Source organism: Hydra viridissima, unplaced genomic scaffold (genome assembly GCF_058129835.1).
Source record: "Hydra viridissima isolate aposymbiotic clone 2 unplaced genomic scaffold, HvirCarnegie_v1 scaffold_4, whole genome shotgun sequence".
NCBI lineage: Eukaryota > Metazoa > Cnidaria > Hydrozoa > Anthoathecata > Hydridae > Hydra > Hydra viridissima.
In genome coordinates, this window is record NW_028324303.1 from 12,001,445 (window position 1) to 12,027,663 (window position 26,219).

A 26,219-nucleotide genomic window follows, 5' to 3' on the forward strand; every position below is an offset into this window, starting at 1 on the left:
AATAAAAAGATGTTTTAATGCTATTACATTTTCTATAAATAGAATATCTTTGAATGTTTAGTATTTTTTTTAAAAAAAATATACATATATGCTGTGTAGAGGTTAAGGTTTTTATTTATACAAATATTTTGTAATTAATATCATATTCTTTACCTTTAGAAAAAAAAAAGAAGCTATGCAACAAAGTTTAGTTCACTTGATTAGACAAAATAGTTTTTATGATGATGATAAATGTTCAGAAAAAAAAATCCATCTAGATGATGAGAAAAGTAAAGAAAACATTTCCATTCTTCAAGGTTCCAAGCGTTGCAGAAAGTTAATAGTAAAATTTTCTCCTGCATTTGTTTTATTAGGGACTCCTGAAAATGAAATGCAAGTAATCAGTAAGTTAACATTATATGCATATATAAAATTATATATATATATATATATATATATATATATATATATATATATATATATATATATATATATATATATATTGTTTTGTTTTGTTTTGTTTTTTTTTTACAGAGAATTATCACTTAAGGTATAAGTTTGTAAAAACAGAATGCAAGTTGGTGAGAAGTATACTTTTGGCACATGGATTCAAGGAGGTTTTTTTTCTTTTATATTTATGTATATTAAGGAGAAATATTGTTACATGCTATATATATCAACAAAAATCTAAATTATATATGTTTGAAATATCATATCAAATATGATTAAAAAACTTAATATTACTTGTACTCAGGAGTCCATTTTGATAACTTTCTGTTTGAGTTCCAAAAATGAAGTCTAGTTGTCATTTTAGTCATTGAATCTAATATACTACCACCATCATGCTTAAAAGTGGCCTTTAAACGTGGTTTGATAAATTCTGTCGCTTCTCTGTCTAACAAATTGCCACTGACTGTTTCTGAATAATTGAAATTTGGATTCATTGGCTTACAGGACTTTTTCCCAAATATTGTTTTGCTAATTTTGGTGATCCTTTGCATAATTTAGTCTGTTACTTTTATTTCGTTTATACAAAGTGTTTTTCAAATAGCAACACAGCTTTGAGTCCAGATATTATCAAAGATTTCTAACTGTGGAAGAATGACCTGTTGCCCTTTTAGGTCTTGAGCTAGATCTGCACTGACTTTTAAAATGGCAAACAGAAGTAACTTTTAAAAAATTTTTATCATGTCTACTTAGCTTTCAGTGTTGACCAGAAATTTTTTATTCCACAGCATCACCAGTTTCAGTAAACTTTTATATTACTTTTTTGACAGTGTTTCAAGAACATTTAACACCTTTGGCTATTTTGAATTGATAATCTTATTGGTATAAAACAATACTTCTATTTTTATTTGATAAAAAAAAATTCTTAGCATTTCACTTAGTTTAATTGTTTTTTTTCAATAAAAGTAAGAACCAAGTTTAAGTTATTCAACAACAAAAGGAAATGTTCTACAATTGTCTAAAAATCTTAGAAACTATTTACTCATTAAGCCGATAAATGAATTCTTACACTTACTGTATATATTCAATACTCTTAGATAAAAACACAAAAACTATACTAAATTTCTCACTAATAAGTGGCAAAAAAGGTAAAAATCAAAAGTTAGATTCATTTTTCTCATAAAATCAATATGAAGATGTTTACTTTTTTAGCATAATTTGCAATCTACTGCATCTAAAATATAACTAAAAAAGTATTTTTCAAAAATGAGGTTAAATGTCCAGGAGAGAAAATCTTTGAGAAATAAGTGTTCAGAAAATGTCAAATATGTCAAAAATTCCCTTCAAAAGTTCTCATATAGGTAGCAATTTCAAATGCAGATATATGACTCCACTTACTCTTAAGACCAGGTCATGTTCCATCTAATCTAAGCTATATATTGAGGAATACTTAATGAAAAGATTTCTCCTATTTCTTCATAAGCATTATCCTGAAAATTCATTACATATTTTGGCCTGATTTAGTAAATGTCCATTACTCAAATGCCACTGCATGGTTGGATGAAAACTTGAACTATGCTGCCAAGGAGATCAACCCACCAAATGTTCTACAAACAAGGCTAGTTGAAAATTTTTGGGGTTGTTTAGTACAAAATGTTTAGGAGAAAGGCTGAGAAACAAAAACAACTTATCAGTTGGTCAAAAAAAAAATCAAAACAAAATTGAAAGAAATTAAGTTAGAATATGTAGTAGATCATGGTGTTTTTCATTATTTAAAAGAAATAAAAACTTATAAATGAATAAATATTTTACAGAGCGCAAAAAACTGTTTGTTTTTTCATTCCTTAGTTTTTGAGATTTAATTTAAAATTTTGTCTCTTAACTTTTTTGCCACCTGTTAGATTGAAATTGAAATTTTGTTTATAGTATGCTTATTTTGTTGTATTGATAAAAAATTCTATTTTGCATACATACACAAACACATGCACACACACACATACACACACACACACACACACACACACACACACACACACACACACACACACACACACACACACACACACATATATATGTATGTATATATACACATATATCTTTGGGTAGCACTATGGGATAAAATGATAAAAATTGATCACAAAAATCAAAAATCACAATTTTTTAATTTTCAATTTAGATATGATTTTTTATTAACTAGTTATTATAGAAATTTGTAGCTAAATGAACTTTGAAAATATCTCTCACAGTATTGATATTGTAGGTTATCGAAATTGATATTTATTAATTAAAAAAAAAAAAATGAAAATTTCTGATATTACTTGCAAAAAATTTGCGCAAACAAATAGAAGCTTTTCCCACAACACATATTTAATAGTTACAAATGTGATTCTTAGCAATTGATTGCAACTGATCAGATCTATATTTCTCCATGTATAAAACATTTTAAGAAATATCCAGAGATATGGAATTTGGGGTTATTACCATATTTTTGGCTTTACAAGACCCGCATTCTTTATAGTATCAAAAAGTATAAATTATTTTGGTATCAAATGAAAGGTGAATACTCCGGGTTTCAAAAAGGTTAAGGTTATATACCTCTCAAAATCCCCGTTTGAGAGTTATAGAATTTCAAACAGAATGATGGAACTTCACAAAAACCTCAATTTGAGGGGGGTGTAAACTTTATAAAGTCATTAAAGATGATTAAAAAGAGATTATTGAATCTAATTTAAAATTTGTCAATGAATATAAATAAAGTTTAAGTTAAAAAAAAAAATAACAAATTTGACTCATTACCCTCATTTTTTGGGCTGGACGGCTAACGCTTTGGGGTTTTTGTTGTTTCCAGTCTCCAATCACCACAATTTTTTGTGTAGCATCCTCATTCCTTATATATATGAACATACTTAAATATGGAGTTTTCTTCATGTTTCAAAGTTGCTTAGCTCAAACATCAAAAAAGTTGTCTACGGCCTTGCTAATACATACATGTGATCGTCTTTATAATTTGCATTAAATATTATTTCTGAAAGCTTACATGCACAAAATATTTATTTAAGTATAACTCCTTTTTAAGTAAAATTAAGTCATTATGCATTTAGGGTAGAATTCTTGGTAATGTTTGCATATGTAGTCATGCGCATAGTAAAGGTTAATTAGTATGAGTAAGCAGTAAATTATCTTATGACATTTATTATCACTTAAGTTCATCTAAACCAATTTTATTAAAGGATCATTTAATTAATTTTTATTGCGCATTTCATAAAAGTCATTGATGGTGTACGAAAATAGTGAAAATACAGCAGCAATCAGTTTGTTGAAATTTGAGTATGGAAAATTGTTATTTAAAGAAAATTTTGAAATCAGTTTTTCAAAATGCATTACAAAGATTAAATCATTTTACAATAAAAAATTAACTGAAAGTGGATTTACTGCATTAAAAGAAGATTTGAATAATCTTAAAAGTAATTTCTCACGATATTGGAGATTAAGGAATTATGATTCTACAAATCTAATGCGCCATCATCCCACTTACTTTGTACAATTTGTGATCTCTCCTGAGTTTTTTGTTCAACAATGCCAAACATCACCATTAAGAAAAAGAGGACGACCATTAAAATCATTAAAAGAATTGTGCGAAAGGAGGCAAAATCAGGTGGCAACTCAAATAGCCGAAGATTCTGAAGACTGCATTTTTGTATTATTAAAAGCTGTTCAAACAGCATCACATAGAAAAGGATATAAATTCCTGAAACAATTGATTAAGATAGTCATCGATAAAATTGATAATGAAGAGGAGCTCCTTAGTAAAATCAGTACACAGAAACCAAGTAAGATGACGCCAGATAAGGCATTAAATCTTCTTATTGATAATTCATAATTGAAAAATACATACCAAAATTAACGAGTTGAAACGAAAAGTAGAAATGCCAACATCTTTCCAACATATTTTGAAGGCTCTAAAGCAAAGAAGAAATGTCGTCCAGATGAAATCCAATCATCTGATGTGAAAGCGTCAACTTCAATAAAATCACAACCTTGTCACACAATTTCGAGGATTGTACTATAAAAGAAGATCAAACTGTGAATTATATGAAGAAGGTAAATAAAAGTGACGCTGAAATGATCTTCGCAAACAGTGCTGATGGAACAACTGGTCAAATTGAATATCACCAGGCATCATCATCTGGTTCAGTAATAGATGAACATTCATTATTTACAGTTACCATGACACCATTACAGCTAAGAAGTAAGTTAGATGGAGAAATTTTATGGAAAAATCCTACTCCTCAATCTTTTCGATTTGTGCGCTCCCTGTCTCTGGAATTTACTAAAGAAACAATGGAACATGTTAAGGTAACCTTCCAACAAATTGAAGAGGACATCAAAAACTTGGCTCCATATCAAACAAATACTGGAGAAGAGTTTCAAGTTAATATATCATCTTTGTTCTTTCTGACTTTAATTGATGGGAAAATATTTTACTTGACAATAAATCTTCCCAAAGCTGCCCCATTTGTAAATCAACACCAAAGCATTTTAACAACTTGCTAAACTTTAATAATGATCAATTTAAGCCAAAAGGTGATTCGTCCCTTATTTACGGTTGCCAGTCTTTGCATGCTACCATCAACACTCTCAATTACTTGCCTAATTTATCATACAGAAAAAAGTTAAAATTATGGCAAGTTAAAGGTGAGGAAAATAAAAAAGCTTTAGCTGAAGAGAAGGACAGAGTTCGACATAAACTAGAGGACTTCTTTAAGATCAAAATTGATAGACCATGTCAAGGCGGACAGGGAAATACAACAACTGGTAATTTATGTTGGAGACTTTTCAGTTAAACTCATGATCTCACTAAAATTTTAGAACTAGATGATGAACTTGTATCAAATTTAAACACCATTCTTGCTGCCCTTAATTGACACAAACATTTGGACTTTGAAAGTATAAATGGTTCAACATGCCTGCCTCTCTTCATAAAATTCTTTGTCATTCAAAAAACATTATTATGACACTACCATTATCACCTAGATTTTTTGGTGAAGAGGGAGCTGAATCTTGTAATAAGTGTTATAGGCAGAATCAAAGATATCATTCTTGAAAGTGTTCTTGTAAAAGCAATTTGCTCGATGTATTTAATCGAGCATTAGATTCATCGGACCCTATAGTGTCTTCAGCAAAACTGGATGTGAGAATGAAAAGGATTAAACATCAGATATCAGAAGCTGTCAAAAATTTCCTATTATTTAAAAATTATGAACAAGAAGCTGATTGGGACACTACAACTGAGGAATCAAATTTCACGGATGTAAATGAAGGTTCTCTTATTGACTATTTTGAAGACATAGACTTAGATATTTAGCAGTAAATTTTGCATGTTTATTAATTATTAAATAACTGCAATATCTACCTACTTATAATATCTTATAATAAAATTCTTAATGCTATAATAAAAAACCCAAACTATTTTTCATTTACTTCTTATTGAGAACATATAAAAAAATTGAACATTAGATGGAGTTATGCAGAAAGGAACCAACCCACAAAATCCTTTGTCAGGACTAAGTCCAATCTTCAAATCTCCAATTTTGCAAATATTCTGATGAAAACCAATATGGGGTTTATGTAATGACATTTACAGGCATAAACAAACAAAATATTTATCACAAATATTTTTGTGCAAAATTTGTATACTTTTGTCCCATAGTGGATGGGTCAAGTTGTAATAAATGTCTGGTTTTGGTAATGAGACACAGTTAAAAAGTTGTTACATGACCAATGTTTTTTAAAAAAAATTCAATTTAATTCATTTTAATTGAATGTTGATACTTGTCAACTTTTATTCATAAAAAAGTGTTGTTGTTACATAACCATAAGAATGTAATACATAGCTTTCTTGCCCAACAGAATCATACCATGTCAAGATTTATATCCATAGACTTTTGAACTGGATGCTAAACATCTTTAATTGTCCATTCAAGAGGAGGCAGTTTTACTTGTCAGTTGTCCCCATCAATCATGGCAAAGAAAATTTCATCAGAGATGTTCAGCTGAATTCATTTTTATCAAAAATCTAAACAGTATTAGGTTGCACTCTCTGTATTGATGAGATTTTAATTTAAACTACTTGCCTGCAAACATCCAAATTCTCATCACAAATACCAGCTATCAATACATGTTCAGAATGAGCAAAATAACTTTTTCTGCAAAACTAGAAACACAATATCTTGATCTTCCTTATTTAGTTGTTGACACTGCTTCATAAGTAATTTGTTCATGTGCATTGACAGATCAGCGATTGTAGTGGTTCTCCTAGCTGTTCTTCAATTTTCTCAATGTATCAGTTTTTGAGATGATTGAAATTTATTTTCAATCATTTCAAAAACTGACACATTGATAATCTTTTTTCTAATGGGTATTTATCATGGTCACATATAAGTTTGATAAGTCTCTTCACTTGAACCACAATGCTGCTGACATTATTTGATGGAGCACTTGCTTTATCATAGATCTTTTTTACTTGGTTAGCAATAACCTTTGCTCAATCATGTGCTCTAGATAAATGTTTTCATCATGTAGGTGGAAAAATAACACTTAAAAATATCTAAACAGGTAGGGATTTGATTTGTGGGTAGATCAACTAAATTTGTAGATAAATCAGGCAATGATGTAACTGTTGTAAAATAGCATCATTTTGAACTGACAGTAAAATTCAATTTAAAGTTGGCATCAAATGTATGTATGTATGTATGTATGTATGTATGTATGTATGTATGTATGTATGTATGTATGTATGTATGTATGTATGTATGTATGTATGTATGTATGTATGTATGTATTGTTTTTGCTAGAGCCATCCAAAAAATAGCCATTTTAATCTGATGTGGACTGGTTCACATCCTAAACCCTTCACATTGCATGCATTAACAAAATACCAAAAAGTTAATCATTTTCCAAGGTATTTAATTGTTTATTGAATATTTTCTTAAAATTTTGTATTTTCCTAATATTTTCTTAAAATTTTTTTCTGAAAAAGTTATGTAGTTCTTTTCCATAGTTTTTTGTATTTCTCATTCATTTCATTTGCACTGTATTTATAAAAGTATTTTTTTTTTCAAACAAAAAATTTTGTGACTAATGCTATGAGCAGGCAAAAATATTTATGGTTGATAAGTACATCAACATAGGTTAGCAAAATGATGCCAACCTAGACTGATATTTAATTTGGCATTGTTGATTTTGCTGATTATTAAAATCAGCATAATTAAGTTTGCTTTAGATCAACAATTGTTTTTTAAAGTCATATACAGTATCCTTCAAAATTAATATTTGGTCAGCATGCATTCACTAGAGTCTCAATTATTCTGAAAATAGTTGAATGATTTTAGAAGCATCACTTATATAAAAATAATTTTGTTAAATATTAAGAATCATAAATTTTTATTTAAAACTAAAAAATAATTTCAAACAAAAATTTATTTATTCCTGTGGACATCCAACAAAATTTTGGACTTTTGCTTTGGTAGCCCCCATAAGTTTGTACACAGCATTACAATCATAACTATTTGATACTTTTTTGCATAAAATTTTTGAATCTTTAATGTTTCTGCTAAGTTTTTATTTTTTTAAATTTTTCATTAAATGATTTCCCAGGACTTTTCAATAACTCTCAACTCTGGGCAGTTTGGAGGTCACCTGATTTATATTTGATCTATCTTTTTTGAGAGAAATTGTCTGTACATAATTTTTTCTCCAACAGCTCTTTTGTTCTTTTTAAAACTAATTTTAACTTAATGGAAAAGTTAAAATATTTTTTTTGAAGCCACATCATGTTTTAAGTAAAATCAAAATTCACCAATAAAACTACTGATAAAAAGGACATTTTATTTCAAATTTATTTTGTTTACATGCTTTCTAATAGCAATTCAATTTTATAGATCAAAATTAGTAATGCAATTTCTTATTTTTATGTTATGTTCATTTAATTAAAACAAATATGAAGAAATTCACACATATATTTTTTAATAATCTTGGTCCAAAATTCAATTATTCATTGAAATTACTTAATTCTTGATGACTTAAAGACTCATATTGTCCCAGGCTTCTGTAAATCTCCTTTTGAGGTTATCTTTATTTTTTGGAGGAATTTTTTGAATGGATTGGTCAAAAGATGTTTATTAGGATTCAATTTTGGGAGAATAAGGTGACCACTCAAGCCTGTTTATCTTATTTTTCTTATTATAGTATTTAATGATCTCTGCAATATATTTTGAATTATTATTTGGAATTAAGGTATATTTGAGGTTTCTTTGCATGATCCTAAGATATACTTCCTTTGTGATGGTTCCATTGATAAACTCAAAGTCATCAGCCCCAGACCATAATTCTTCCACCACTGCGTTTTTCTATAGAGATTAAATTTTTTATTTTAGATCATCTTACTTTCTTCATACTTCCTGATGGCTGTCAGATCTGAAAATATTGAATTTTGACTCCTCTGACCATAGGAAACTTCCCCAAAAGCATTCTGGGTTGTCAAATATGGTCCTTACAAACTTCAACCATTTTTTCTAACTATTCTTGTTGATGTATTGCTTCTTGAAAGCGTTATAGTTCTTTTAGTACTCTTAAAATTAGTATGTAAAAAAAATTTTTTAAGTGCTCTTAAAATTGTAGACAAACTATTGTAGATAAAAATTGCAGACTGCTAATTAAATTTTATTTTCAAGTTCTGTTTGAATTTTTTGTGCACTTAATGAGCAATGTTTATTTTCTTTAATATTTGCCTTCTTCATGATTCTTAAAAATCTTTTTGTGACCTTATTGTGGGAGATACTCCAATATCCCAGTTTTCTTTGACTTTTCTATGATGCTCTTAACTGTGGCCATGAGAAGTTTTAATTTTTTTTGATAGCCTTGGACAATCAAATCAAGAATTGTTAAAGGCATGTTAAAGACATGTGTTAAAACCAGTAAATGCATACTGGCTGAATGATTAATTTTGAAGGATATTGTATTTTTAAGACGCTACATGTATTTAAACTTTATTTTCTTGTTTGTAATTAGTTGTAATTTTTCAAATACTCTAATTTCTTCTTATTTCCTCAGGTCAAATGAACTTACAAGAAAAGACAAGCTGTGTAAAAATATTCAAAGAATGCAGCATTCTAAAGTATAAACATTGAATTTATGTCTCATTTTTCATTTCTTTTGTATTTTTTGTTTGTTAAAACTTTACTTTACCACTGTCTTTTAGGGGTACCGGCACTTCAACTTTATCCCTCAAAGCTTTATTCTTCCTACTGAACTTAATGAGTTTTATAGTATGCTTGTTTTCTTTTTTGAGTTTGTTACAAATCAGAGGTGAGAGCACAAGTTTTTGATTTTTATACATTTTGTTGGTAGTTCCTTCTCTGACATTTTGTGTTATGTTGCTCTCTCTCTCTCTCTCTCTCTCTCTCTCTCTCTCTCTATATATATATATATATATATATATATATATATATATATATATATATATATATATATATATATATATATATATATATATATATACATATATATATATATATATTACAAATAGGAAGTATATTTGCATTTCCCAGCTGAACTCTCAACTGCTGCAATGTGGAAGATGTATAACAAAAAGTGTGATAGTCAATTAAAAGTTACCAAATGGTTTTTTACTAATATATTCAATACAGAGTATAATCTAGGTTTTGGGACCCCTAGAGTTGACACCTGCTCTGCATGTTCTGAACTTAAAACTTGAATCAAAAATACAAAAGATCTCCAAGCCAGAGAAAAAATAGTTTTAAAATTAAACATCCATTGCCAAAGAGCTGATGCTTATTTTGACAAGCTGAGGGAAGAAAGTGATGACCTTGTTACCCTCTCATTTGATTGTGAGAAGAACCAAGTCTTACCTAAACTATCAGATCAAGCTGCATATTATAGGAGGCAGCTCAACTTTTATAATTTTACAATTGTAAAAGGGAGCTCTCATAATACACTTAACAAAGAAAATATTGATTCTCACTATTGGATAGAGGGGGAGCAATGTAAGGGATCAAATGAAATTGCATCTGCTCTTTATTTTTCTCTGAATAATTTAAGCATGTCTAGCAACATAAAAAGAGTCAGATTGTGCTGTGATGGATGCCCTGGGCAAAATAAGAATACAGTAATGATTGGTATGATCAGTTATTGGCTCCACAATAAAGCTCATCCTCATATTCAAACAGTGGAACTGGATTTCCCAGTGACAGGTCACTCCTTTATCCCACCAGATAGGGTGTTTGGCACCATTGAAAAGGTCAATAAGAAGGAGATCATTGTTAGCCCCAAAGAGTATGTGGAGGTCATTGAAAAACATTCTGCAGTTTTCCACTTAGGAGAAGATTATGAAATTTTTGATTGGAAAAGTTATTTGAAAACAGTTCTAAAAAATAATGTTTCTTGGCATTTCAAAATAGCTAGTTGTAAAAGAATCATTATGTTAAAAAGACCAACAATTATTGAGGTGAGAGGTGAACCTTTTTATACAGTAGAAGTTAATGCTTTTAAATCATTGACCAAGAAAGGTAAAAATTTTAATTCAATTAATTTACCAATCATTCATTCACAAATTAAATTTTACCCAAAGAAAATAAAGGATGTAGAAAAGTTATTGAACTCTCATTATGGTGTTGATTGGAGACAAGATCAAAATCTTGAGTTTTACAATAAAATCATACCTAATGAGGAAATAGATGGCATTGACTCTGATCAGGACAGTGAATCAGAAGAAAATAATGAGCTGTGCTGTGGTGAAGATGGATCATCTGATGTTGATGATGCTGATGTTAGGATTTAGTAATTTAAATTTTGTGAATTTGAAACTATTTTATTGTAAAGAATTTCTTATTATGACATTGACTTGCCTTTTTAAAGTGTTTTTTAAGGTGCATATAAAAAAAAGAAAGCTATAGAATTTTTGTCTTGCTAATTATTACATAAGTAAATTTAATCTTTTAAATGTTGTTCACACATGTATTTGTGGCCTATACATGTCTAGCAGAAATTTTATGTACACCATAAATTTATTTAATAACACCATATTGCAAGAACCATAATAAATTTCTCATTAAAAATTTTTTCCGTGTTTTGTTGCTTCTACTATAAAACCCAGGTAGCTAAACTTATATGACATGTGATGCAGGTATTTCTTCAATTTTTATGACCACTAATAATTAGTTACGTTATTGCATTTTAATAGAAATTTAATGCATGGCAAAAATTATTTCGAAATATATTTAACTTTTTAAAAAACATTAGCAGGCTATCCTGCTAAAAAAAGGGGGGAGAGAGTTTTCTAAAATTGTCCATAGATGGCGTAAATATACTGAAAAGCGTGTGAAATTGCGGTGGACTTTAAATAACCATTGATTCCAAAGAAATTAATCACAAAACAATTAAAATTTTATTAAAATGTGCAGTGGCTGAATCAAAACCGGCTCTTTTTTGAAAAAATGCCCTTTAATTAAATATTTCTATTCAATGATTATCACAATTACTGATATTCACATAGAAAACCCTTCATTAGTGACTAAATATGAGGTGTATATGTTTTTTTAAATTTTTTTATTTGCACAAAAAAAAAAGTGTATCCTGTAAAATTTGCTTTAGTGCAAAGGGCCGGTTTTGAAGCTGACGGTCTCGTATATATATATATATATATATATACTTCTATGAAGAATATTTGCATATACGCAATAAATATATATATACATAAATATTATATAAAAAAAAGATTATAATTGCTTTAATAGCTTAAATCATAAGTGGAAAATCTGCATGGAAGTTTGAATTATACTTCTATTTGCAGTATCTTATAATTCTTTAACTTTTTATTTGTTTATTATTATGATTTAGACTCATTTTTTCTTAACATGTACCCTGTGGTAATGATCTTTATAATAGGTATGTTAATTACCATTATATTATTTTGCAGATGCATTTTCTAAAGATCATGGACCCTGGATTGTAAAACCATGTGCATCATCAAGAGGGCGAGGGATATTCTTAATTAACAATGTCAGTTAATAACTTATTTTATTCTGCAAAAATTATATTTATAATAATATTGTTTTTTTTTCATCAGTGCACAAAATTTGGTATTAAAATTTTTATTCCAGAGTAATGACATACCATTAGGAGACAATGTCATGGTGTGCAAATACATCAGTAATCCTTTGCTGATTAATGGTGAGGTTTCAAATTTTTGCTGATTAATAGTGATTTGTAACAGTTTTAACAGGTTGAACAAACTCAAATAGGTCTAATTTGATGAAAATTAGAAATTACTTAGTTAGAAATTTTTTATTTTGTTATTGAAAGATGGTGGTTTGAGGTTGCAGTAATAGTTAAGAGGTGGTTTGAAAATAATTCAGAAATGGTTTATTACCAAATAGCTTTATCTAATTAGAGTTGCTGATATTTTTTTAAAAAAGTAATTTAACTAGGCTTTACTTTTTAATGGATCAAGTACTCTCTAAAAATGTTTGTACCATATTTACTTAATTATTTCTACTGAATTATTTATTATTTTAACTTAAGGTTTTAAGTTTGATTGTCGACTATATGTAGCTGTGACATCCTATGATCCTTTACGCATATACTTGTTTGAAGATGGACTGACAAGGTTTTTTTTTTTTTTTTGTTGCTAAATTTATAAAAGTTCACTCTAAAAACTTACAAAAATTAAACTATTTTATCTTAATTACTATCACTAGTCTGTCCTATGTATAAATCAAAATTTTTTTCTTTTTGTTTTTTTTTGATATTTTGATTTCTTTTCAATATCTTTTACTTATTTTATAATTGTTTTTTTTTTCTTAAGATTTTCTACAGTTAAGTATGATAAAAGTGAAAGGTATTTACACAATCAAATGATGCATCTTACCAATTATAGCATTAATAAAACAAGCAGAAAATTTGTCAGGTAGGCAACTTTGGTAAAAAAGAGTGATCATACTTAAGTGTTTTAATGCTTTTTGAAATGGTCAAACACTTTTCTTTAAAAACTCTTTTTAAATTTTTTTGAGGTAGTGTAACTTTTTTGTTTGAATATAAGATTAACTGTGTCTAGGTACTTTTAATTTCGTCATAATTTTAAGTTTTCATTAAATTTTTTTTAAATTAGATGTGAAGATCCTGAAATTGAGGATTATGGAAGTAAATGGAGTTTTAGTGGAATGTTGCGGTTTTTAAAGCGCCAAGATGTAGACACTAAAGGTAAAATGAGCAAAAACTTAGATTTATATGTATATTGTGGAAACAAAGGTTGATATTGCAGAAATACAAAGATGTGATAAATAAATCATCATTTAGTTTATTTAAAAGAAGACCAAGAAACTTTTCTTGAACACATCATTCCTCTACCTGAGCTTCACATTATGATGGGAGTTGTGGATAATCATTGTACCTTACTTTTATGTGTTTGGCCAGCTTTTCAAAACTAGTTGAAAAAACATTACATACTAATGAGAGGGCACCATGGTGTAGGTTTAGATGGAATCAATTCTAAAAGATTTATGTTCCATTACATTAGAAGTTTATTGTTTTAATAAATACTAATTTTGACGTTTTACTTTTAAATATTATCAAATATTACTCTTCCATTTTTTAATATTAGCTCTGATGGCTCGTATTGAAGACTTAGTAATAAAAACTATTATATCCACTGAAATGGTGATTGCAACAGCTTGTAAAATGTTTGTGCCTTATAGAGGAAACTGTTTTGGTAGGTTTTTGAATAGGAAGATTTTACTATAGACTTTTTCTCTATCTACTAAAGACTGTCAGTGATTAAATCAGTAATCATTTTTGACAAAAGTTAAATTAATTGTTTTTTTAAAAATGTATTCTTCCACTTTTTTTAAATTTTTGCTTTATATATTATTGTTTATTGTTACCAAAAGGTTAGCCTAGTTTTTAAAAAAGCAATTACAAATTTACTGTATTTTTCATAGAGTTATTTGGCTTTGATGTATTGATTGATGAAAGTTTAAAGCCATGGCTTTTAGAAGTAAACCTTTCACCATCTTTGGCTTGGTAAAAATTTTTTGTATTTTCTATTTTATTATTAACTTTTGAAAGTTAACTTGATGAACTTTGAAAATTTCAAAAAAGAATTTGACACTAAAATGTAGTCCTAAATTTTTTTGGCTGTTTAAATGAATTTTTTTCTATTTACAGTGAATCCCCACTGGATTTAAAAATAAAAGCTAATTTGATAACAGACTTGTTTAACCTTGCAGGTACAAAATGTTCTGGAAAAACTCTGATAATTTTAATTTTTGTTTATTTCAAAGTTATTTGCTAATTTTATGTTTTTTATTAATTTTAGGTTTTATTGCAGTAGATACTACTTTTAAAAATTCACTTCAGTCAGAAAATCAAAATAATGAGGTAAAAATAAAAAACCAAACTTTTTATATCTTATTTTCTTTTATTGCAGCTAAAGTCTTTTATGCTGATTAGTAATTTTTATAGTTGCGCTCAACTGATTTTGCAGCAGCCGAATTAAAATCATTGACAAACAAAGCACTTAATAAGATCAATGATGGTTTGAAGATAGACGAGCGTCAGCTGCTACATGAAGCAAATGAAGAGTACAAACGGAGAGGAGGATTTATTCGAATATATCCTTCTCCTGAATCCTGGGAACTTTATGGGTGAGGAAATCTCTAAGTATCGCTTTTTAATAAAAATGATTATTAACTGAAGTTTTCAAAGTAATAGAAAGAATTCCAATTTTTTTTCTAACAATTTTATTCTAACTATACCAATTTGGCAAGTATACTAAAATTTTGATTTCTTTAATAAAGTTACAATAGTATTCACTTTAGATATCTGCATGAGCATCAAACACCTTACAATCGGATTATACATTCTCAATTATTCCCAGAACTGTATGTGTTTTTTATGTTTTATTATTAGACTTATATCTACAAATATTTAGTGGTCATTACTTTAACTATAAATCTAACAAGTGGTTAATGCTGTTTTCATTACTTATGGTTCCAACTTTGAATTTAGCTGGCATTTTTCTCAAAGACCACATTCTGCATCATATATTGCTCATACAAGGTTCTTGTTGGTTTTTACAATTTTTTTTTTGCTTTGAATTTTTGTGTTTTTTGTTTCATGTACAAAATAGTTTCTTTTTTTTTTAAGCATTTTGTTTCCTCGCAATTTATCTGCTCAAGCTAATACCCATCTCACTTCCAGCAACAAAGTAAAGTAATTTCTCTATATGATCTTTTTCTTTCAATATACTGCAGTGTAAAAGTCAAGTCTTTAAGTTGTTTAGAAGGGGAAAGGGTTAGAAGGGGGAACATTTGATTTTTCAATAAAACTTTTAAAATCAAAACTACAAGAATTTAGTACATATGCTTAAATCCCTTATACACTCAGTTAATTTATACTACAATATTTTTTATTTTTTTCATAAAATATATTCTTTTCTTATGTTAATACGACAACTTTGTTTACTTTTATTTTCTACTGTTTTTATTCAATTCTCTTACAACTTTTATACAGAAACAAAAAAATCTCGAGGGCGTAATTATGTACAAAAATAGCGTATGACTTGACTAATAACTTACATCAATTAACTTTAATGACAAGAATTTTATAAACGTAATAATAAAGTTTTATAACGATCAGCTATTATCACATCACCCCAAGAACTAAATTTCTTAAGTAACATAGTCATTTAAATATGTCGGCTTTCTCCTTTCTCTGGTTGATCGTCTGATCGCTGGTAATAAATTATCAACAATTTTCTCTGCCACCAGCTTCCTCCTCAGCATAAACAACTTTTTCTTCGGTTTCTTCCTCTCGTGCAGCAAAAATGTCTAAATCTTCAAAATCACTTTCATCGCTGTCGATCTCTTCACTGATAATAGTTTCTCTTGAAGCGTTTGAAACATTTGAGGCAGGAGCTATTCTCACATCTCACACATGTCTTGGTACACCATCAATTTCAATATTTGTGTTTGTGAGTATGTCAGTTACAGTACCAATTTTCCAAACTGAAGTGCACTTTGCATCAGCAGGGCGAATGTAAACTTTTTCTCCAATTTTATAAGTTTCCATAACTCATTGTGATCTTTCCTGAGTTTCAGTGTTTTTCTCCTCTTAAATTGGTAGACACCAGACGTACATATTTTTCTGAGAAGCAGGTGCAGATTTCTCATTTGTTCCCACCGTTGGTGTTGCATTGTACCAAAATACCGCTAGTAACGGACATATTTGTGCCCTCGCAGCTGTTCGTTTTACTGTGCGGTGGTTACGCTCCACTATCCCATTCCCTGAAGGTCTATATGCACATCTATACTTCTTTTTTACACACCATTTTTCACATATGTTTGAAAATTCCTTGGATTTAAACACCGCTCCATTATCCATCAACAGTTCTTGCGGTGGGCCATGCTCCCTAAATACGGATTCCAATTGACTTACTACACTTTTGGTATCTTCGCACGGCAACTTTCTCCAAACTGCAAACCGACTTGGTCCACAGTCAATCATTGTTAAATATGGCGACCCTTTATAGTGAGTCACATCACAAGCAATTCTATACCATGTGTCTGGTACATCTAGCACTCCATTTTCCCATTTTACTGGTGCTGGATCAATTGAATTACATTGGCAACAATTGCGAACACATTCTTCAACGTCTTTTCTTAATACGTGCGGAAGTCTTCGTTGCACTGTAAACATTATCCGATTAACGCCAAAATGATGCTTTGAGTGACAATCACAAATTTCTTCAGCAATATTTACCCCACCTAGTTCTTTAGTATTTCTTTGTGAAAGTTCATTTATCCAAATTTTTGGAACTCTTGTCAACACGTCAGCTTTGTTTTTGGAGGACGGAACCCATTTCAATGTGATGTTTATATTATATTCTTTTATTAAGTCTTGCAATAGAGAAAGTCTCCTTTTAATAAACATTTCTGATAATCCATTTGATCGAACCCTATGACTTTCAGTCAGCATACTTTTTAACCATCCATGAACTGTTACTGAATCAGTCAATACTGACAAATTCTTTATATGCCACTTAGCAGCTAGGTTTATCCCACGCACCACAGCATCTAATTCAGCAATATTAATATGCATGACATCATTTATACTTCGAAGCCAGGCTGCATCCTCAATTATTACGCCATTGTATTCTATAGCAACCCCCATTGCCATGCTGCTTGCATCACACCACAATGTCGCTCCATTTTGAATTCCTTCAGCATTCCATTTTCCTCTCACAGAATCACTAACTTCCAATCGGCGCAATATTTCAATCAACCATGACTGAGCTTGATCTCCGATTAGATCATCCCAAGCATCTCCTTGACTATGTCATTTTATAAAACTGCAGGCAATTCTGAGCCAACCTCCAACAGGATAGTGACCTAATAAGTGTCCACATATCGAAAAAAGTTTCCGTCGTGTTACTTTTTCAGTTTTGATATCTTGTGACTTTGGAATGGTGTTTCCTCTTTTCCAACAAAGCTCCTTTTTTCCATTTCTAAATAGTTGCAAACCCAACACTCGTGCAGTATCACATTGCTCTGGCTCTTTGGTTACCAATCCATAACGCAGCAAATGATTTCCGACCTTTTCAACTGATGTTTTTTCCAAATTAATAATTATATCGTCAATGTAGTGGTCAGTTGCTTCACTAATAGCTGCATCTAGATTCTACACGCTGCCTAAGATCGAAGACATTATTTTTGGAGCAGAATTTAACCCAAAACCAAGACGTGTAAGATAGTATTTTTCTTCTTTGTAGATTACCCTCTGATGCTCCCACAAACTCGGATCGATGTGTACTTGCATATAGGCGCATCTAAGATCAAGTGTTGCAAATTTGTCACCAAGAGTTCTTCATTTTTTAACTTTTTCATCACATGCATCACTTGTGGCATTATGCAAATTAACGTACTGATTCAATTCGCGAAAGTCCAGAACAGGTCGTACCTTTCCTTTATTTTCCTGCTCAACAGCCAATAACGGGACAATCCCTTCTGTACTTTTTTCTTCTTTGTTGCATAGTTTCAACCAGCCATTTTTCACCCATAAGTCCATCTCATTATTAAATTGAGGTATCAACTGGGGTTTTACCTTGTACTGCGCGACAGAATTTCTCAGTTGTGGTTGACCTTGTTTCCATTTATATATAGCAGTCCACTTTGTACCATCAAAGTAAGCATCAAAATCCTTGTCACTTATACCAACACTTTGTTTCTCTGTATAAATTGAAAAAAACCAAATTCAATTTTTCCATCGTACAAGTGCACTCCTCCACAGCGATTAATTACATCCATACCAATAATAGCATCAATACCGTTGACAACACTTTTTAGAATCATTACTAATGTTTTGAGCTTTTTTCCTTCAACAATTAATGTTACTGTAGCTTCTCCCTCTGTTTTCACAGCTTCTCCATTAACAGCCAACACCATTATGTCATGTCTTCTAATACGAACACCAGCTTTCCGAGCTATGTTGTTTGAATTAATAGTTCAGGTACATCCGCTGTCAACCAGTGCTTTCCCTGCAAAGGTGTTCATCTGCACAGTGCATATTGGAAGCGCCGTTAGTTGTTTAGGGAAACAGCTGGCGCTGGCGATTCCCCATTTGAGTTTCCCTAATGCAACACACAAAATCTTGCAATGTGTCCAGATTTTCCACATCTGAAACATTTTATCCCATCACTGACAATTTGTTTCTTCGAAAAACAGATTCGAGCAATATGTCCAGGCTTGCCACAGTTGTAGCAGATAACATCAGTAGCGGATGGTTTCTTAACATTTTTATGGAACTCAGAGATGGTTGTTGAAACATACTCTTCTTTTGTTTTTTCCGTCATAAGTACTCTTGCATGGTTTAATGCATCCTGTATACTGATCCCAAATATTTTCACTTGTGCTTGTAGCTGCTTTGAAATTTCACCCAGCAATCCAGTTATGAACGCTCTTAGAAATAATTCTTCGCTTTCAATATTGGCCAAATTCATAAGTTGACGCAAACTGGCCAAATACACATCGACAGATTCACCGTCAATCCATCTCCGATCTCTGAACTGCTCGTTAGCTTGGAAACCATCAACTGCAAATGCATCTAGTAGGGCTTTTTCAATGTCCTTAGCGGAAGTTTTTTGGCTCTCCCCAAGTTGCTCATATAATGCGAATGCACTGCCTTCAAGAAACAGCAGAATGATCAATGAAAGATCACCCAACTTTTGTAGCTCTCCCACCAGTTTGATCTTTTTCAACCACACTACAACATCTCCAAATCCATCAAATTTTCCAATCATTTTTGCCATGGATGCCATACTGCCGAAATAGCTTGTTAATACGACAACTTTGTTTACTTTTATTTTCTACTGTTTTTATTCAATTCTCTTACAACTTTTATACAGAAACAAAAAAATCTTGAGGGCGTAATTATGTACAAAAATAGCGTATGACTTGACTAATAACTTACATCAATTAACTTTAATGACAAGAATTTTATCAGCTATTATCACATCTTAGTTGCTTAACATTCAATCAATTTATTTTAAATCAGTTTTCAGCAAGATCGCAGAAGCATTCATTCCATTATCGATATTTACAATATGAAAGAAAACTTGCATCATGGGTAAGTTTAACAAAAAATAAAATTTGGGCTGTGTTACTTGTTGTTACTTTAACTTATTTTAGCAATATATATATATATATATATATATATATATATATATATATATATATATATATATATATATATATATATATATATATATATATATATACAAACACACATTTTAGTGTTCTTTCAAAAGTATAAACTGTGGTGTTGTTGATGGTAAGTTTTTAAAGTTTTGTTTTAAAAAAGTTTTCATTAGTTATTTTCCATAATAGTTCTCTGATAAAAAGAAAAGGAAACTCTATTAAGTGCATAATGATTTTTTATTTGTAAATTCTTTATAGTTTAATCGATATTTTATATTTGTAGCTTATAATTAATTTTATAATATTTATGTTTTATAACTGAAAGTTGATACTTAAACTTTGCATTAACATTTTAGCTCCCACACCAAAACCTTCTTTAGCTCAAGGTGAGTTAAACGTTGAGACAAGCTGTGAGGCTCCCATAAAAGGTTGTGGTTCTTTAACTATTTCTGAGGTAATAAAGCATGGGAATTGTTTAAGGTAAATAAATTTACAAAAAAAAATACAAATATTTATTTCTTGAATTTTGGCTTTTTTACATAACTTTTTGTGTTTTAATAATTTCGTTTGAATTATATAGATTGCTTCAAGCTAGAAAAGCTTTTGCAGTATACCTTGAAAAAGTTTATCATCGCTTGCAACAAGAAAATGAGTAATAAGAATTTTTGTGATGATTATTTAATAAACTTGGTTTCTTTGGTATATTTCTCAATTTATCATCTATATAATATTTATCTTGATTTAAATTGTCCAGGTTAGCTGCAGAAAAAGAAGTTGAACTCAAGAAACAAGAGAAACAAATTGTGTGAAGTTTTACATAAACTTATATTTTATCACTCTCATACAACTTTTGCTTCTTACAGCAATTTTAGCCTTTTGACACTATATTCATTTTTATGCACACATTTAAATAATTGTGATAGATGCTTTCTTATGCATAAATTTGTTCAGGATTCTATTGAAAGGTTCTTACAGAAAGCAGCTGCAAATTTGAATAACCCAATAATACATCCTTTTAATCACAATCCTGAGGATACAAATCTTATAGAAAGGTTAAATTACATTAAAATTTGTTGATTTAACATAATATTTTCTTGTTTTTAAATGTGAAATAAAGTTTGTAATAATTTTTTTTTTTTATTTTAGAAAAAGGAATTTAATTAATAAATTGAAAATATTCGTTCAAGCATATTTAAAGGTAGATAAATTACTGAAGATTGTTTTATATCTGTATGACATACTATTATTACAATTAATGTACATTTAATATCCTATAAGTATTCGCTCTTAATGCAATTAGGCATGAGTGCTTATAATCCAGAAAAAGTTTAGTATAATCCATTCTAAGTTAAATCAGTTTAGTATAATCATTTCTGAGTTAAATCAGTTTAGTATAAATATTTCTGAGTTAAATGTAAAAAAGAGTAATATTTCTAATGAGAAAATGATAAATAAATGTTTGCTAAATGTTTTATTTTTATTTTCAATTCTGTTCAGGAATCTGAGTTATTCAATGAATCCGAAGATTTACTGAATGGTGATAATCAGCTTATTTCTAAAGAAGTGTTTGAAACATTTTTAAAAGGTTCTAGGTAATAGTTTAACAAATCTGCTTTGTTTTGATTTTTTTGAAATTTCTTTTTGGTTTTCTAACTAAATCCTAATATATGCTCTCCTAAAATGTAAATGAATTTAAACTTTGTTAATAAAAAAAGGTTTATTATGCAAATCAAACTTAAAGAGAACAATAATCAAGTTAAATAAAACATCCTTTTTGGTCTGAACCTACTCTTTTTAAATACATATAAACAACTTATATAAATAAGTTTATATGTATCTAATATTTGTGTAAAAATATATAAGTCTACAGTGTGTCCAGAAAGTTTATATGAGGATAAATATTTTATGATATTGGTCTAGTTTTTTCATGACAAATTTTCAAAACAAAAGATTTTTTAACCATTAGTAAGTTTTAACTAACAAAATAAAAAAATTTTGCTATCCAATTTCATAAATTTATATATACAAAAATAAAAGAGCGAGATATCACTATTGAATTGGTTTCACTAAAACTGTTAATTAAATTTAAACAAATTGAATTTACTCAAAAATACTTTATAAAAAAATAATAGATTAATATTTAAAGTAGCTACCTTTTGCTTTTATAAATAATTGGATGCAACCAGGCATGGATTCAATCTATCTCATGCAATAATCCTTTGCCAATTCTGCCAAAATCTCTGCTAACTGTTGTTTAAGATTTTTAATTGAAGTTATTTTATATTTGGCAAGTTTTCCATCAATCAAGCTCCATGTTCAATAGGATTTAAATCAGGTAACTGAGCACACCAAGGAATAACTTTACAGCCTTTCTCATTGAAGCGGTCTTAAATTGAATGTGCAGTATGAAGTGTGGAGCCATCCTGCTAAAATATCCAGTTTTTGCTTCCATAAAACAATGTTGCTGATGCTTTAAACTTTTTTCTAGAGTATCTTTGTAGTTATATTGATTGATTCTTCTGGTATATATTTTGCTGAGACCCGAACTTTTGTTAGAAATTCATCCCCATATTCCAGCCAAACTTCCACCTCCTTGTAACTTTGGTATAACATAGCAAGATGAATACTTCTTATGCTTTAGATTTAGTACCTTAAAATTAGTCTCATTGCTAAAAATTACTCAAGGCCATTCTTCAACAGACCAGATTCTTTCTCAGCACAATTTTAATCATTTTAGTCTGTCTTTTACAATCAAAAGTGGTTTTTTAATGGCGATATATGATTCTACGCTTTTGTTGAGTAACACTTTTCTCCATGTTTCCTTGTCAGTTGTGACATTCTTTAGGAGGCATTGAATTCTCTGGTTAAATTACAAATGCTTATCCTAGGATTTGATCGAACCCTGCGAAAAATGACGTTTTTATCTCTTTTAGTAAACTTTAAAGGCTTACCAGACCTTGGAGAATCTTTGATAGTCTCAGTTTCTTTAAACTTTGTTAATGTATTTCAAACGCACCCCTATGAAACAATAACTAATTTTGCTATACCAGTAATAGATTGGTTTCTTTGAACCAACAACTTGCTATTTAACGCTCTCACAGATTTTTTTTTTTTAATTTTTTATATTTGGCATTGATTATTTTTAAAATTTATTAAATACTTCATGAAGAACTTTTTGGTAAGGTATTAATTTATAAACAAATATTATCATTTTCAGAGGAAGCGGAAGTCGGATAGATTTAATAAATCAAAGATAACACAATTCGTTAAAACTTAGTGGCCATTTATTCTCAGAAAAAAATTTTAATTAGTTGATTAATTATCAATAGAGGAAAAGAAAGCGCAGCACATGCACAAAAAGGTGCCAATGAATAAAGGAGCTCCTACCCTAGTTAATAAAAAAAAGATCTAAAAAAAAATCTTTTGGTTTGACAATTTTATCATCAAAAAAAATTACACCGGGAACATAAAAAGTTTTTCCTAGTATAAAATTTCTGGACACACTGTATAGTATATCTAATTTTTATTCAATATATTTTTGTATATGTGTAATGCATGTAAAACATTTCAACATATGTTACCAATAAGTTTTAATCTTAAATTGATTTTTAAATACAGTGAGTGTGATCTTGAAATTCTTCTCATGAACTATACTCGGCGCAATAAATCTACTGGATTGTTTTTCGGCGTCAGTTCCGAAAAAAAAGAAATAAAGTACTCTTTTTACTTTATCCTTTTAATTTCTGGTGTTTAAATTATTATTTACGGTTTTTACTTTTTGAGAACTTAAAATATATTTTCGGTCTATGGTAGCACGCCTAATAAGAATGAAGAACTAGTTTCAAATGGAAGTGATAATACTAAAATGATGACAAATGGTGGCCAAATGATACCTTGCTCTACAAACTTAAAGATAAACGACAGCAATAATGTATCTCAAAACAATTCAAGTTTGAAGAACGTTGATGGAGAAATTTGTAAACTTCGATTTAACCAGTGCGCAGATCAAAATATTTCTGAAACGCATCACAAACGACTATCTTCTGCTAACGCATTACATCGTAATTTACTAAAAAACACGTCAAGTTTTGAAAAACAACGAATCCGCAATGCTATTTGTGTATATACAGGAACTAATGCCATGGTTAAAGTACATGACTATCGAGGTTTGTAAAAGTTTTGAAAGAAAAAAAGTTACTCATCGACTTTTTTTACTACTGTTTAAGTTTTCTTACATATAACAAGAACTTTTTTTAAAATAGATACTACCATGTCAAGATCGCAACCAAATTTCCGAAATTTATACACGTCCCAAGTAAAACGAATACACTCTTTTAAAAATATGACGGATTTTTCAAATAATGAATGTCAAGAAGAAAATTCTCTTCCGCATTCCGAGCTTAAATGCGAAGGAGACTTCACTTACGATGGCTTCAATAATGTTGTAGAAAAAAGGGAAATATTAGACAAACTGCGGAGCAAAAATCATCTCGAGAGAGAAAACAAACATACTGCAACGAAAGACTGTTTTCATTTGCAATGCTCTGCATCTGTGTTACCAGATACCTCAGTTGATAATACTGTTTGGTTTAACGAACCCAAACCCCCAGATAGAAAAAAATCTGAAAATAAGACAAAGTTTTCACGAAAGATGAGGTTTGTTTCTCCTTAACCTATTGGCTACTACATGTTATTATTTTTATTTTTATGCAGAGCATGCTTTATATATCTGCGTTCCAGAATAAACGACATTTCCACTTCTTTTCGTTTGTGGATTTTTTTTTTCAAAATTGTACATCTTTCAAATCGTATACAACACTTCACTAGATCCAATTCTGAATACGTATAAATATAGCTAGAAATAATGAACATAAAACTTTAAACTGCTTTTCTGCATAAAAATAAAAACGGAACATGGTGTCCTTTACCTCCAGACAGTAGATATCTTTTTTTAAAGGTTTTCTTATTAACATGATAGCATATCTTTATGATTTTCTTTTCTCGCTAGGATATATGGCCGAAGAGAGATTTCCTTTAAATCCGTCTAGAAATCTCTGAGCTAAGTTTATGTATAATAAATTGGAGCGTGAACTTGAGAACGAAATAAAGAACGAAATAAATGTATTATATATATATAATCAAGTCGATTTCTTTTTTTTTTCTTTTTTTTTTTTTCTCATTTTTCTTTTTATAAAAGAACGCACATTTACCGCTTCTTTAACCCCCTTAAGTTAATATGTGGTTCTATTGTTTTCGCAAACTGCTATTTTTATCAAATGGTTTTTTTAAATGTATTTTTTTACTTATCACCTTGAATGATGATACGTTTGTTATCATCTGGTCAAATGGCTTGCAATCACTTGGCTAATTAGCTTGCTCTCTCCTTATTAATTGGCTTCCTATTGCAGGTTTTTTACTTTTATCGATGTTGGCTAACCTAAAGTAACACTTGACTTGACACCTGACCGTGAATCTAGCTCCAGAAACCCGCGCATTTGTTGAACGAGCGTGCTCATTCATAAATTGTTTGCTAGAAACATCTCCAGCATCAAATTTTTATTAATCTAAAATTTGTTAAGATACTATAGGAGTAAAGTTCAGTGGTTTTTACTGATTTCATTCATTATACAAGTTTACTGTTTTTACCCGGTTTTATCGTTTATGTTTAACTCAAGTCTAAAACTTCAACCAAAAATAGAAAAACGGCTCATCGTACCTAAACTTTTGTAAAGTTAATATTCCTTTATCAATATAAACTAAAAAGTAGGGGCGAAATTCTAGTTAAAATATAAGAGTTCGTTTATACCAACGATAAGATGAGAAACAATGAGCAACCATCTTTTATTCAATGGTTATCGATAGTTTAATCTTAAGTCTCTAATTTTTAAATTTATTGTATTTTACAAATGATTTGATATTCAGTGATTAGGAAATTTAGATGATTCAACAAAGAAAATTAGAAATAGATAAATCATTTGGTAATGTTTTAAAATACAATTGCCTAGTACCTAGAACTGGGCAAAC

General features: G+C 29.5%; 1 protein-coding gene across 8 annotated transcripts; it reads left to right on the forward strand.

The window, feature by feature from the left end:
- Positions 1 to 157: 157 nt before the first annotated feature.
- LOC149889932 (tubulin polyglutamylase TTLL5-like) lies at positions 158 to 25,330 on the forward strand. Of its 8 annotated transcripts, none has more exons than XM_090084905.1 (30): positions 158 to 383; positions 530 to 596; positions 7,281 to 7,387; positions 9,538 to 9,601; positions 9,686 to 9,752; positions 12,422 to 12,504; positions 12,606 to 12,675; positions 13,027 to 13,111; positions 13,310 to 13,411; positions 13,613 to 13,704; positions 14,105 to 14,212; positions 14,442 to 14,523; positions 14,668 to 14,729; positions 14,819 to 14,880; positions 14,965 to 15,146; positions 15,321 to 15,383; positions 15,511 to 15,561; positions 15,649 to 15,709; positions 20,053 to 20,124; positions 20,292 to 20,328; positions 20,552 to 20,675; positions 20,776 to 20,847; positions 20,950 to 20,998; positions 21,147 to 21,247; positions 21,342 to 21,393; positions 21,693 to 21,787; positions 23,814 to 23,909; positions 24,009 to 24,361; positions 24,458 to 24,851; positions 25,204 to 25,330. In XM_090084905.1, exons 3-30 carry the CDS (start codon positions 7,311 to 7,313, stop codon positions 25,241 to 25,243), a joined length of 2,796 nt encoding a protein of 931 aa, XP_089941031.1. In that variant the 5' UTR covers positions 158 to 383; positions 530 to 596; positions 7,281 to 7,310; the 3' UTR covers positions 25,244 to 25,330. The 8 variants fall into 8 exon arrangements, 4 of the variants coding, with proteins under 4 accessions (XP_089941031.1, XP_089941030.1, XP_089941034.1 ...); XR_016451725.1 differs by having other exon boundaries at positions 161 to 383; positions 514 to 596; positions 20,552 to 20,581; XM_090084904.1 differs by having other exon boundaries at positions 161 to 383; positions 514 to 596.
- Positions 25,331 to 26,219: the final 889 nt, after the last annotated feature.

Excerpts from the sequence above, each read along its gene's own strand:
- LOC149889932 (XM_090084904.1), top strand. The coding sequence starts at position 176 with ATGCAACAAAGTTTAGTTCACTTGATTAGACAAAATAGTTTTTATGAT. Across the intron at positions 15,147-15,320 it reads GAATCCTGGGAACTTTATGG|ATATCTGCATGAGCATCAAA; the intron begins GTGAGGAAATCT and ends TATTCACTTTAG. Across the intron at positions 24,362-24,457 it reads TAAAGTACATGACTATCGAG|ATACTACCATGTCAAGATCG; the intron begins GTTTGTAAAAGT and ends TTTTTAAAATAG.